Source organism: Danio aesculapii, chromosome 9, assembly GCF_903798145.1.
Source record: "Danio aesculapii chromosome 9, fDanAes4.1, whole genome shotgun sequence".
Lineage (NCBI taxonomy): Eukaryota > Metazoa > Chordata > Actinopteri > Cypriniformes > Danionidae > Danio > Danio aesculapii.
Window position 1 is genome coordinate 8,974,673 of NC_079443.1, and position 13,668 is coordinate 8,988,340.

The 13,668-nt window shown below is 37.0% G+C and overlaps 1 protein-coding gene across 3 annotated transcripts in view; it reads left to right on the plus strand.

The window, feature by feature from the left end:
* abi2a (abl-interactor 2a) overlaps positions 1–13,668 on the plus strand; it is a 61,856-nt gene that overhangs the window by 36,689 nt on the left and 11,499 nt on the right. For 2 of the 3 annotated variants that reach the window (XM_056464736.1, XM_056464737.1), the window contains exons 3-7: positions 330–506; positions 1,136–1,233; positions 3,909–4,058; positions 7,432–7,553; positions 12,276–12,500. In XM_056464736.1, coding sequence (XP_056320711.1) covers positions 330–506; positions 1,136–1,233; positions 3,909–4,058; positions 7,432–7,553; positions 12,276–12,500 — 772 coding nt within the window. The remainder of the gene's footprint in view (positions 1–329; positions 507–1,135; positions 1,234–3,908; positions 4,059–7,431; positions 7,554–12,275; positions 12,501–13,668) is intronic. The other variant, XM_056464738.1, reaches the window with a different exon arrangement.

Sequence of the window (13,668 nt, forward strand, 5' to 3'; positions counted from 1 at the left end):
AATTAAAAATAAATGTAAAAATATGAAAATACAATCATTAAAAACACTATACATTTGCTTGTAAGTATTAACTGCTTACTAATGTAGCTTTAACCCTTAAAGGTGCACTCCTTGATAATATTTTTTTGGCCCGCATGTTGTATTGACTAATATACTGACACAACTCTGATAAATAGTAAAAGGTAATTAAAATAATAATGATAACCTATGGATAAAAGGTCAACCAGGTGGTTATTATGCCTGTTAAAGGGTTGATGCTTAACAGTTGGCTTCTCTGTCTCTGACAATCATGTAAAAACTCAAGATTTCCTTGTTCTTCTCCAATCCAGACGGTGGACATCCACAAAGAAAAAGTGGCCAGGCGGGAGATCGGCATCCTCACAACCAACAAGAACACCTCTCGCACACACAAAATCATTGCTCCAGCCAATCCCGAGAGGCCAGTGCGGTACATACGCAAACCTATCGATTACAGTATGCTGGACGACATTGGTCACGGTGTGAAGGTAGGACAACAGCTCACCGGGATGAACGATTTCTTCTGACTAACGTGTTTGTTTCAAACTAACAAATCTGACGTGGGTTTTCTGTGTCTAAGAAGTGTCACTAACCTCTCTGTGCTTCCTCTCACCCCTGTTCTCTGCTTCTTCGTTCTTGGTTTAAGTGGTTGCTTAGATTCAAGGTAAGGGCTTTTACAGCTGTCTTATGATCAGGTTTGAGGAATGGAGAAGGAATACGGTTTGATTCCTTAGTTCATACTTTATGAACTCGGAACACTAATTGTAATTCGTTCTAGGCACCAAATGAGAGCCAATGCTGATTGAGAGAGTCGTTCATTTCTTATAGAGATGCTTTAATGAGGAGTAAATATTTCAGTTTCGATTGAACAACCATTTGGCAATCATCCCTGTTTCTTCTTTCATCCTTACCATATCACATTTGCATTTTATAATTGTCGCATGCTGCTCAGAAGTTGCTGTTGTTCTGTTTGTTGGGCTTTTCTTTGAAACTAAAAGGGATAAACTCTTTCTCTCTCTGCTGCTCTGCATATTATAGGGCTGTATTGCCAAAGTTAATACCGTTTTTCCTCTTGGAATATTTTTTGAGGGTGGTTTTTTTTTGGTCATTGTCATAGGTCAACACCCAAAACATGAAGATGGGGAGTCTTCTTCGCACCACACCTCCCACACAGAAACCACCCAGTCCGCCGATGGCAGGCAAAGGCACGATAGGGTATGTACCTTTAACTTTTACTGTTCTACTCAGTACAGTTAGTACCAGTCTTATGATGGTATCAAGTTTTCTTGTTGCGATTAATTGCTTAATCTTTTATCATGATATAAGGTATTATACACGATATTGACTTAAACTGCAGAAAGGTATATTAACAAAAATACTTTGTGTATTGGTTTATTGTTTATGCATGTTCAGAGTAAAAAAGGTTTCAACCAAATTAAATTGCGAAACAGTTATAAAGTATTGTAGGTAACACTATACAATAAAGTCTCATTAGTAAACTCTAGTGAAAAGAATAGTCAACAGGAAGAAAAAGACAGATTTATTGCTATTTAGGCATGAACTAAGACATTAACATCACCTAATATTAATAAAAGCCTTTGTATTTTTCATCACAAGTTTAGTTACGTTAATGTTAACTATTGAAGCAGTGAATTAATAAACTGGGCTTATATAGTCAAAGAATATTCTATAATTTCTATAATTTTCAATAATTCAGCATGTAGTATTAATCTGGAAATGTTCAGGGTTGAGCTATTAAGCTGATATGAACGCCACATGGGAATATTTTGCTTGCAATGTGTGAATATTTTTAAAAGCATGTTCAAAAAAAGGTGGAGGGTTCATTCACCATAAAATTGAAATTCTATTAATAATTACTTGCCTTCATGGCGATGCAAACCCCTGAGACTTTCAAGTATCCCCAGAACACAAATTAAGATATTTTAAATGAAATCTAAAATGTGCCGGAACGTCTGTCTTTGTTTTGGTCCTTTTAACCCACCCAATGCCAGTTTAGCCAATTATATTTCAGCCCCCCGAGCTGCATTGGTGGAAAACAGCGAATTTCATTCATTCAGTCAGGAAGGGTCCCAAAGTATGCCTCTGCGACCGAAATGTGACCTCCGGTGGACAGTAGCAGACTCCGAAATGAGATGCAGATTCAGAGTTCCACATGAGGTGGTTATTAATTATTATTGACAGAACCAGGAGTGCAATACCTAGTCCAACCACTGTGTGTCAAACTTGCAAACTGCACCTTTAAAGACCATCAAGTGTGTCTAAAGACTGTGAAGTGACTATCAAGTGTGTATAAAGCAGCATTTTCTAGTGTTCATCATGATGAGTTTTTTCATTTGCTAGTAAAAGCCAGTTCTGTCATGTTAAGGTTTCAGGTTTCAGCATTTACTGTATGATGTGATTGTAGTTGAGTTCAGGAGGACATGTGTGGGTTATCATGTCTTTATTCCTCAGAGACAATTCAGCTTCAGCCTCACAAAGACATTATCCTTCATGTGCCTCTTTTATGCCAGAGAAGAGCTTGATTTACATTTGGGGTCAGAACAGAGGCGTTAAATGTGCTTTGCCATCTAATTTTGAGAGAGTGTGAAATTGCAATCGCGAAACAGATCAGATTTGCTCAGTCTATAAAGTGAGCTTGATGTGTATGAACATTGAGGACAGAGGGTGTGTCCTGTCCTGTCCTGCTTTTATCAACACTCACTGTGCAGATTGGCTCTCTTTTGGTTTCCTGTGTCGCATCATGATGGCTGGTCATTGCAGGCCAGATTGTATCACACTTAAATCGAACACAGATAAACACAAATATGCAGTAAAGGGAAATTGCATATTTTGAAGCCCACAGATACGATGAAAAAAACAGTGTGAAAGTCTTTTATCTTTTTTTTTTATTAGTTTATTTTTGCATTGTGAAATTTCCTTTCTTGACAATCAAGCATGTTTCTGGGTGGTGTCATTTGTGTATTGTGGGTTATCTTTGAATTTGTACTTTCCTTTGAAAAAACTTTTAATTAATTTAAAAAATCTTTAGTATTCTGTTAAATGTTACGTTAGAGTTACGTTACAGAGTTACAAATGTTACAAAGTACCTTGAAATGAAATCTATTACTTCAATGTTTAAAACATATTTTTAAATATATTTAAAACCATTTAAGGTCAATGTTATTAGCCCCTTAAAGCAATATTCTTTTATCAGTTGTATACAGGATAAACCATTATTGTTAAGACATACAATGACCTGTCTTAACATGTGTAGTTAACCTGGGTTCAAATCATTTATTTATTGAAAAATAGTTATTAAAACTATTATGTTTAGAAATGTTTTAAAGAAAACAATATTCTCTGTGTTAAATCGAAATTGGGGGAACACTATAAAAGAATTCCAATTCAACAGGAGGACTAATAATTCTGACATCATATGCATGTATATATACATAGTGCTTAGCATACTCTTCCTTTTGAAAATGAATATATTTTTTAGCCATTTCTCAGTGAACAGTGACACAAGATCTGTATGCAGTCGTTCGCAATGAGTTTCATTAAAATACCTACTGGAATTCCAAAAATCGTGTTTGGTGCATTTAAACAAAACACTGTTTTTAGTTAAAATAAGCGTTTAGTCACCTAACATTTAATAATAACAATAATACATTTAAAATAAGATATATATATATATATATATATATATATATATATATATATATATATATATATATATATATATATATATTTCAAGTTGCAGTTTCTATTTAAGCATTTTTTAAGCATATACATTTACATCTGTTAAATTAGTCATAGAATTTTAGCATGTTTTTTTCTTTTCTTTTTCTTAGGTTAGTCTAAGGTTGTTAAACTATGGTTCTTTTTAACAGGAGACACTCGCCCTACAGAACACTTGAGCCAGTGCGGCCTCCTGTGGTCCCTAATGACTACGTTCCAAGCCCAACACGCAACATGGTGCCCATCCTGCACCAAAGTCCTGTGCGCACGGCGTCTGTTAATCAGAGGAACCGCACCTACAGGTACCCACATCCCTTGCCTCCATTGCATTGCTCTCCATGCATCTCTGCATTTTTCGACCTCAAGTGCTTATGGCTTAGTATTTTTCTTTTGTTTGTTGTGCATTTATTGCCTAACATTGATTAGCTGATTTTGCAATTAGACTGTCATTGTGAAAGAGCTTTGCAGCCTTGCTTTTCCCTCAGCACTTCTAAAACAAGCATCGCTGATTGTCTGCACAGTTGCATAATCTGAAACCTTGGCAACCAGTTGCGAATGACGTTAACAGTGCTCACATAAACGCATCATCAGTCATGGAGGATAAAGATGCCTGGAGATGCTCTCAAATGACTGCAGAGCCTCTCTTTCTTTGAGATGTCTCCCATCGTCCTTTTTTCCTGAGGTTTTTTAAGTTCAAGTCCACTACATGGCTGAAAAACTCTGAGCTTCAAAGGAAAGACCCAGAGAGAAATATAGTCTGCTGTGTCTGAAATTATATAACCGATCTCACTTGTTCTCGTTTGATCTCTGTGCCCTCTGCAGGAGTGCCTGTATAATCGGCATTTAAGCGTTTGGCTTTCACTTTTAGCCAGTGTGGTTTTAATGCCTTTCTCCTGGCAATCTAAACCCTGATATTGTTGTTGTTAGTGGCTTATTTTTTACTTGTTGAGCTGCAGGAACTCTCTTTAATATTCTCTCTAACCTGACTAAAAACACTCCAAACGGCATCTCAGGTTTTCAGCGTGAGCATTGAATGCATGCTGAAGTCCTCCCACGTGCTCTGGGTGAGGATGACTGCCTCTTGTCACTCAGAAAAAAAGAGCATTTGGTGCCGTTTTCCCCAGCCTTCTCCCATCTGTCTGCCTGTTGGAAATGTTATTGGACACAAGTCACAATGGTTGTGCCCTACTAAATTTCAGAGAGCTAATTTGAATCGGATTTTTAAATATTTACACATTTAGCAGACAGTTTATCCAAAGTGAGGATAAAAGATCTTCAAATCAGGTCATCATGAATACTACAAGTCTAGTTTTTTTTTACTAGTACTTTACTTTGTTTTTCAGAAAGTGTTGAGAAGATAGTGTCTAGTGGAGAGGAAAGAGTGTGCCCAGGCAATATACTCTCAATAATATTACTCAATAATAAATATTTAAATTCATATTTGCAAATATCCAGTGTTAATGTTGCATTTAGAGAATGCTGTGAATTGGAGGTGTCTTGAGTAAATGGCAGTGCATGTGTTCTTGACACACTGGTAGGGATGTAATGATTCACAGTGAGCTGGTTGAAAAATCGATTCAAATATGTGACGATTCAATCTGGTAGAAATGTTGAACGAATCGCAATACATTTTATGAACAGAGGGGGCGCTGGTTTACCAGCTCAAACTCTCTTTACCTGCACATCATCGGCAAGCAAGAGGTGGGATGGCAGAGTAAAAAAACAGCGGTGAGGTGCGCCAGACAAACACAAACTGTGTGCAAATACTGCAAAAAAGACGTTTACTTCCATTAACAGAATAACGAATATGATGCAGCACATTGAAAAACTACTGTCACAGATGTCTATACGCAAAACAAACTATTAATAAGCCAAACCAAGCGGACCGGATGATTTGCAGCTCCGCTTGCTCCAATGAGTGCTACTGAGATCACAGTGCATCAGTGTTTTCATAGCAAAAGCATGAAGATATTTTTTAGACTGAAACAGAAACTTGCTCTGTTACAGAAGCAGGTATTGAGATTATTTTTACCCTCCCCTTTTCAAATTAGTTTATGCACATTTTAATAATTTTCTTATTAAATATTTAAAATGTTCAAGATTATCTCTTAAGTGTATCACACTGATACGTATGCTAATTAATTAAACAAGTAATATTAATTAGTCACCTTCATAATCATGTTCAACTCCTGTCTCTATCCCACTATATAATTAGTCATTTTAAAATCTGTTTTTTTTATGCCAGTGGCCAGTTCCCTGGAGAAGAGTTCCTAGTGACCACCTCTGTACACACTGCTGTCTGGTTTAGGAAAGGCTTTCCTCTCCACACCAACCATCCCCCCAGTAAAAGAGTTTTTGTCAGCAGGGGACATTGTAAATATGCAAAGACCTCGGCTTATGCCAGAAAACATAGATATGCTGATATTTCTTTTTAAAAATGTAAAATCCCTGTCACCATTTTAGTTTAGTAATAATGAGTCTTCTTTAGTTTGTATTATTATACATATTTTTGGAATTTGTTTTTAAAATAGCAATTTGGTTATGGCAGAAAATAAATTATTTAACAAAAAATGTGCAGCATTTAAGAAAAAAATTTAAAGGGCCCTTCACCTTAAATTCGTTTCAAATATTTTTGTTTAAAGATCTTGAGATTGGTATTGTGAATCGTATCGAATCGTGAGTCAGGTGAATCGTTACATCCCTATTTACAGGAACTCCATTATACATGTATACCATTATACCAGGCCAATCCTATTGATAATGGCCCAAATTTCCATTTTGGGTCATTATCTATGAGGGGTATGAATTCAGACTATCATAAGGGAGACAAATATGCCGGCCGACAGCAATATTGTCAATAAAATTGACAACTGGAGAACAGAGGAGGCTGTGATTTGGAGTTGTGTTCTTTGTTACAATAAAGATTGGATGTAGATGTATAAGTTATACAGCTAAAAGAGCAAAAAGGAGAGCTAAGACAAATTGGGGATAAAGATAGCTGCAGACATAAGTGTTAAGCAAATGCTCTCTCTGTGTGTCTTCTAGCTCTAAAATGCTATTGCGTGGCTGTATTCGCTACGACTAAAATCATTTCCAGTTCCTGAGGACCAATACACCAAAGGCAGAAACTTCCAGCAATAATTCTAGGAACTATGAAAACAATCATCTATTGCACAATTGCTGTTTGTGTCCCAATTCCATTTCCTCTTCCCCAGAGGGGGTGAACCTCTGGAAGGTTTATAAGAAATGTAATTAATTTCTAAAATATAAAAATGTTATGTTTCATCTTCGGTGGCTTTTTATGCCTGTCACCGCTGTATGTCTCGGATGTTTTTGTGTCTCCTTTAAAAACCATTACTGATTGATTTGTGTATTTCTTCTTGCTGTTGTGATTGCAGTGTTCTTTTTCCAATTCAGTGCTGGCTATCTTGTGTGCTGCTTTCTTGCCACTAAAGTTGTGCTGTTTCTGCACTTTCTGTTTCACAATTGCTACCATTTGATACTGTCAACCCCGAATCAAGCCGTTCTGCTGTGTTGCTAAGATGTATTTTTTATGTGTGCATCTATTGTATTAGAGAGCACTTGCCTTTTGGTTTTGTTTAACCTTAATGCATTACTGAGTCTTCAATATGAGGCACATGTAGACAAGATGTGTAACCTGTGGTGTGTGTTCAGCAGTGGAAGCAGTGGTGGCAGTCATCCCAGCAGCCGCAGCAGCAGTCGGGAAAACAGCGGGAGCGGCAGTGTCGGCCTTCCCATTGCTGTGCCCACACCCTCTCCACCCAGCGCCTTCCCAGGTGACATCTCCATCTCCTCCCTGACTTCACAGACATCACGCTTAATAAACAGATATAATGCTTGCATTCCTAACCCAGTGTCAACACAAGATCTGTATGCAGTGCTTCTGTGGTGTCTTTAGCTTGAAATTTCATTAATCAACTGTTGGATTGTTGAAATTCCAGCAGGTCTTCTATCAAATAGATTTATTGTGCAACCTCTCTATCTCTATTGAAGGTGTCCAGTGTGTCAGTATGGTTAAAAAACAATATTGTTTTTACTAGTGATGCCCCGATACAACGTTTTAACTTCCGATACGATACCAATATTGCAGCCTTCAGTACGAACCGATACAAATCCAATACAATAATCAGCACAAATTATGAATACTTTACTTTTACCTATTTCGTTGAGTGGAATGTATGAACGGCTAGATTAAACTGAGAACAAAAGTCAGCATCAATGAGTATGGGGAAAAATACGACCAATTTATTAACTATTGGTTGCATACTTGTGAACCTTTTACATAAGAATATATAAAAAAGAATGAACGAATAAATATTAAGACCCTGAAAAAATATCTTAATTGAATAAACAAAAATATATTTATTAAAATGCATAATACTAATTAAAGGTCACTTCAGTTATTTAATTTTCACCATCAGCAAATGGTAGAAACAGCCGAGAGCAGAAACATAAGAAAAATATTGTTAATTGACCAACTGCTAAAGGTTGAGTGTCCAAAGATTCAATTTCACACACAGCTTCTTAATGAATTGTTGATCCAGTTTCGAGCTGAAAAATATCTTTCACACTGGGCACACTGGGCAGAAATAGGGAGTTATTGTTATAAGTTATTGTTAAGTTAATAAAAATGTGCAGTATCACATAGTGCAAACACTCACATGACCAGAGCAGTCTAATCTGTATTTGTATCATAAGACGATTATGGCTGTATCAATGTTCCCAAACAAAACATTATTAATTTTATAATAATACATATTACACATATTATCTTTAACATAAATATACTTGCAGCAGCTGGACACACATTTTCTCCACAGCACATACAATAATTTATTTATCAAAATTCATTTTATTTGCATAATATATTGCACAGATTTCACCCTACTTCCCACATGGGAAAAATACGACAATGTAAAAGACAGAACTGCAAACTCTGTGCAAAGCTGACACTGTTTATCAGAGCACTTTATCTTTCTGGGCTTTTTAAAGAAGAGTTAAATATGGGAATGCCTCTAATAAAATTTTCCTTCTGCCCGAAAGTAATACCAGTCTTTCTTTTAAACTGTAACGGCCCTCAGCAACAGAATGATTTCTTTTTCTTATTTAACAGACAATTAACACAACAAAAATGTTTAGCATTTAACACCTTTTACATGGCAGCTATAAAATAAAGCAGACTTGTTAGGCGACTTAGAAATCCTGGCTGAATGCATTTTTAATAGAGGACATGTCCAGGAAAAGAGTATTGATTGTCACCCTAAGTAATGAGCTGGATCAGTCTATTTAGTAAAGTTTTTTTTTCTCCGCGTGTCCTTGCGCTCTTCTCAAAGCTACTACCAAAGTCAGAATAGATGTCCAGTGCGTCTCTCTGTGGGTCTGCAGCAGCAGAGCATCCGATTCTGTGGCGGAGTACTCAAGTTTCCTATGCACACAGAACTGGGCTGCTGAGGTAAGTTTTATGTGTGGGAAGCGCTGGGGTTGAATTGGGTATCACACTGGATGAACCACGATATGCCCTGACTGAATTGTAAACGTTTTAAATGAGGCTGGCACGATGTGCGCTACGTCGCCATTCGGTGCCTTGCGTTGCTTAGCAGCGTATACTAATGTAAAGATCGCTTGACGTGTGCCGTTGTTAATCGCGTCAGCGTGTGCTACCGTCACAATAGATTTCTATTGTAATATACCATAACTTAGTGTAAAGAGCATGTTAAATCTTAAAGGGACTTTGCTAGCAAGCAGTGTTGTAATCACGTGGGTTTGCATGCTGGCTGCTCTGGACGCTGCTGGATAGAATAGCTGTAACGGAGTTTAGAGCGCATCGGACTGCTTATACCGGATATTGTTAACGCACTCTGATATATATTTTTGGACTGATATCGGGCCTATTTCTAATATTGGATCGGGACATCCCTAGTTTTTACTATATATTACTATAGTAATATATGCGAGATCTGTTTTTCTAGATCTTTTCTTTTTTTCTAGTTTTTTTTTACCTTGCGCTTTTTTTGTTAACGTTTATTATAATTATTATTATTTGTTTTAGATACACGTTTTCACATTCTGATTAAATTGTTAAAATACTTAAAATATTTTATGAATGAAATATGATGTGTTCTTTGGAGAGTGTACGTGCATTAAGATGCTATTATATTGTCATTCTGGCATTATATAATATTATTGTAATTTTAAGACCATTTATGCCACCATAAATGGTCTTAAAATGAAAATAATATTGTTTGACGCAACATATTTTGATGCAATATATCGTATGACAAAAAATAGATATCATGACAGGCCTATATAGTTCAAAATAGTTTTTTTTCTTTTATGCCAAAATCATTAGAATATTAAGAAGATCATGTTGCTTGAATATAGTGTACATTTTCTGCTATAAATATCAAAACTAAAATTAATCAGTGATTTAGGACAACATCAAAGGCATTTTTTCCTTAATGTTCGGAACGTGTTTTAACCTTTTAGATTGTAGATGTTCTAATGGGTAGGGATGGGTATCGTTACGGTTTTATTGGTATTACTACTTTTAACGATACCACTTATCGGTTCGGTACTTTAACGGCTCTCTAATCGCTACTTTTTGTCATTTTTTTTTATTCAATAGAATCAATAACACTTTATTTTGTTATTATGTTTTTAATGTAAAATAAAATAAACCAATAATTGTAAAACAAATAAATACATTTTATCCTGTGGTTTGAAGGAAACTGACCATTTAACAATTCTTCTGGAAAAAATCAACATGTTTGACTTTTCTGGCAGAAGTCGGAACTTTTCTTGGTTTATTGTGCTCCCTGCAGTTGAAAATACCCTCTTTGAGTTTCAAAATGCAGTTTAATAATCAGATAATTAACATTTACTTAAATGAGTTAACAGTGTTTTGGGAGTTAACTGTGTTTTTAATAGTTTTGGAGCATCTTGCAATGTAAAATAAGCTTTCTTATTAAGCATAGTTTATTATTGGGCTATTCATAGGCTATATTTGTAAATACAGCTGATGTAAAAGCATTTTTAATGTTTAAGATTAATTTAGGCTACTGCAGAAAAACAAATACTGTTTTCATTGTGACCGAATGTGTGTGTTTATTTACTGTTAGTGTTATGCTAATTTAGGTGATTGACTGCTGGCATAACAATGTGAATGATGTAACACTACCATTAGTAGCTAGGCAGTCAAAAAACTTTTCATTTGTCTTTCTGCAGTTAATGCACTTTTGAAAGATACTTTCACTTAGCCAGACTGCTTGCGTTTCTGCTTATACAGGAAAACAACTTGTTGCGTCTGTTGCAACGGGCATTGTCGCTGTCCACTTGGAAAATACAACCCATTTGGTTCACTCCGCAAGCTTACGAGCTGTGTGTGCGAAAGTCTGTGTCGCAAGCTATGTGTGTGCGCTTAGCGTGAGCCTCCGCTGAAGGCTTTTATACTTGACGCGCTCGCTGGAAACACAAGCATTTTTCATGTGAGATGCGAACTGTGCAGATGAGGTTGGTCAGTTAAATTATGCAACTGTATATAATGTTTACTCAGCAATAATTTTCTAGTACCGATAGCAGAACCATTAACGCCAGAGCTTATCGATACTTCGGTCTTTTATAATTTAGCACCGATACTGATAAAGTACCGAGTTTCAGTACCCATCCCTACCAATAGGTGTATCTCAGCTTGTTTTCTTTGTTGATGTTGTTTTTTTCACATTTAATATGATATATAAATATCAATTTTCAAAAATGCAAATTGAGGTCCAGATCTTATTGACAGCGAAAGAGTTGAGAGCTATTATTTGAGTGGACTTTGCTTTTCCGGTGAGCATGTGCAGTTCATGCATAAGCAGATTTCATAGAGATGAATATTAGGCTATTTTGAGCTTTGACTGCTTTGTTCGATGCAGCAAAAAAGAATCCTTTCCATAGTGCATTGATGTGAATGGGTTATATAGAACAGTGTTTTCTGCATCTGGTATGAAGTGTCTACAGCTAGAGGGAGAGTGAATCCACAGCATAAGAGTGCAGCATAGCCCTTTTTGGCTCCTATTTTCTGCCATTTGTCTCTTTCTGACATCAGTGTGTCCCTAGGGATTATAATTTTGTTTTGCAGTGTTAACTCTAAATGCATGAAATTCGAGCCACAAGGGAGTTTATTTATTTTTTTGAATGATACTGTAATTCTCGTTCAGTAAACTACAAATCAGCATTTAGAGTCAACTCTTGAAGCCTCTGTTATCTGCCTGGCAGTTTCTACTGATCCTAAAGAATTAGCTGCTTTGGATGTGTATAGTTAGCTGGCCCTGCACACATAGAGATAGTTGTTAAGATGTATATGTTAAGCCAAGTCTTTCTTTAATCATGTAGGCAGCTCTCTGAGACTAAAGAAAGAGTTCGGCCTGAGATGCACTACATTAGTTCCCCTTAACTAAAATGCAGTAGATTGCATTTCTCATTTGGTTTCCTCCCTTTCTCCTCTTTTGACCCTCAAGCGTCTGGTGCCAGCACACCCTCAGCTCCAACTAACTCCACTCAGCCGTCTGTCACTTCCTCTAGTTTAACCCCCACACAGCCTCCTATCACCCCCAGCTCAAACTCTGACTCTCCCCCCACTCATCCTGACTCCAGCGAGAGCTCAGATAAAGGCTCTCCTCCTTCCCAACCACCCCTCACTTCAGCTGAAGCTAGTGCTACATCCAGCTCCAACCCTGAGACAGGTGAGTCTGGAATGTGTCCAGTCCATCAGCCACGGCTCCCACGCTTGTGTCATCCCACTGCTCAACTGTCCTGCTCATTTTGCTTTCTCATGAGTCACTTTCACACATGCTTTCATTGTTTGGTCTGACGGAGTCATCAACAAAGAGCCACTGTGATGTTTGCTCCTTTCTTGATGACTCAAAGCTGTAGGTTGTGAATTTTGGAATTATTTTCACTGGCAGTGGAAAGATGCAAACCTTTTATATTGTGTGTCTTTAAAATAATTTGATGTGTTGCATAAATGTTAAATGTTTAAGATGATTAATCACCCTTGGTAATATTTCTAAAGTGAGTGTCTCAGGGATGATTTATTTTGTTGGCTAGTTTTAGAGTTCCTGCTGGCAGTGAAAATGCTAAATTAGTTCTCAGGGAACTAGGCCTGACCGCTAGTTCCTATAACTGCCCATTGTAAGTCCGCCCATTGCTAATTATGTATTTTGTCACTAAATAAACATTGATGTAAGGATGATGCTAAGTAGTGTCCAGGGGCCGGTTGCACCAGCAGTGCGCAAGTTGTGACTTCAATTCAGCACACCCTCAGCTCCCTCAGGACACTAAGTTAAAACTTACACACTAGTAAATATTTTTGTGTTGCACCACTGAACTTAGTTTAAAAGTAACGCTTCAATCCAACTAAATATTTACGGCAGCCTCCCTCATGTGGTAAAAAAAGAGATGAATGTAGGGATGGGGAGTTGACTCTAAAAGGTTCGATTCCTCGACTCTCGATTGACCTAGTTCCCGGAATAGTCTCCAGGACAGGAATTGACTCCCAGAGTCGAGTCTGTTTTTTTCAAACCTTCTGAATGAAGTGGATACATGCTACAGTTCTAATGCTCATACTCGAGCACGATGAACATCGAAGGGGCTCACCTTGAATGCATGTTCACATGTTTTCTGCTTTTGCTATTAAATTCGCAACCACGAGTACTATAAATAATGCTGTGGGACAAAGTTTGTTTTCACTTTCAAATTCCTTTTTTTGCAATTTGGTTTTTAAAGATGATCTGCCTGCGATGTCAAGCTTGCTGTGTTTTAAATGAAAAAACAGCATATGTGTGTAAATTTGGAGCAGATCGTCGTCTTGCATAAGCACTGCAAATAAAATTCGATGTTATGGTTGCTGCT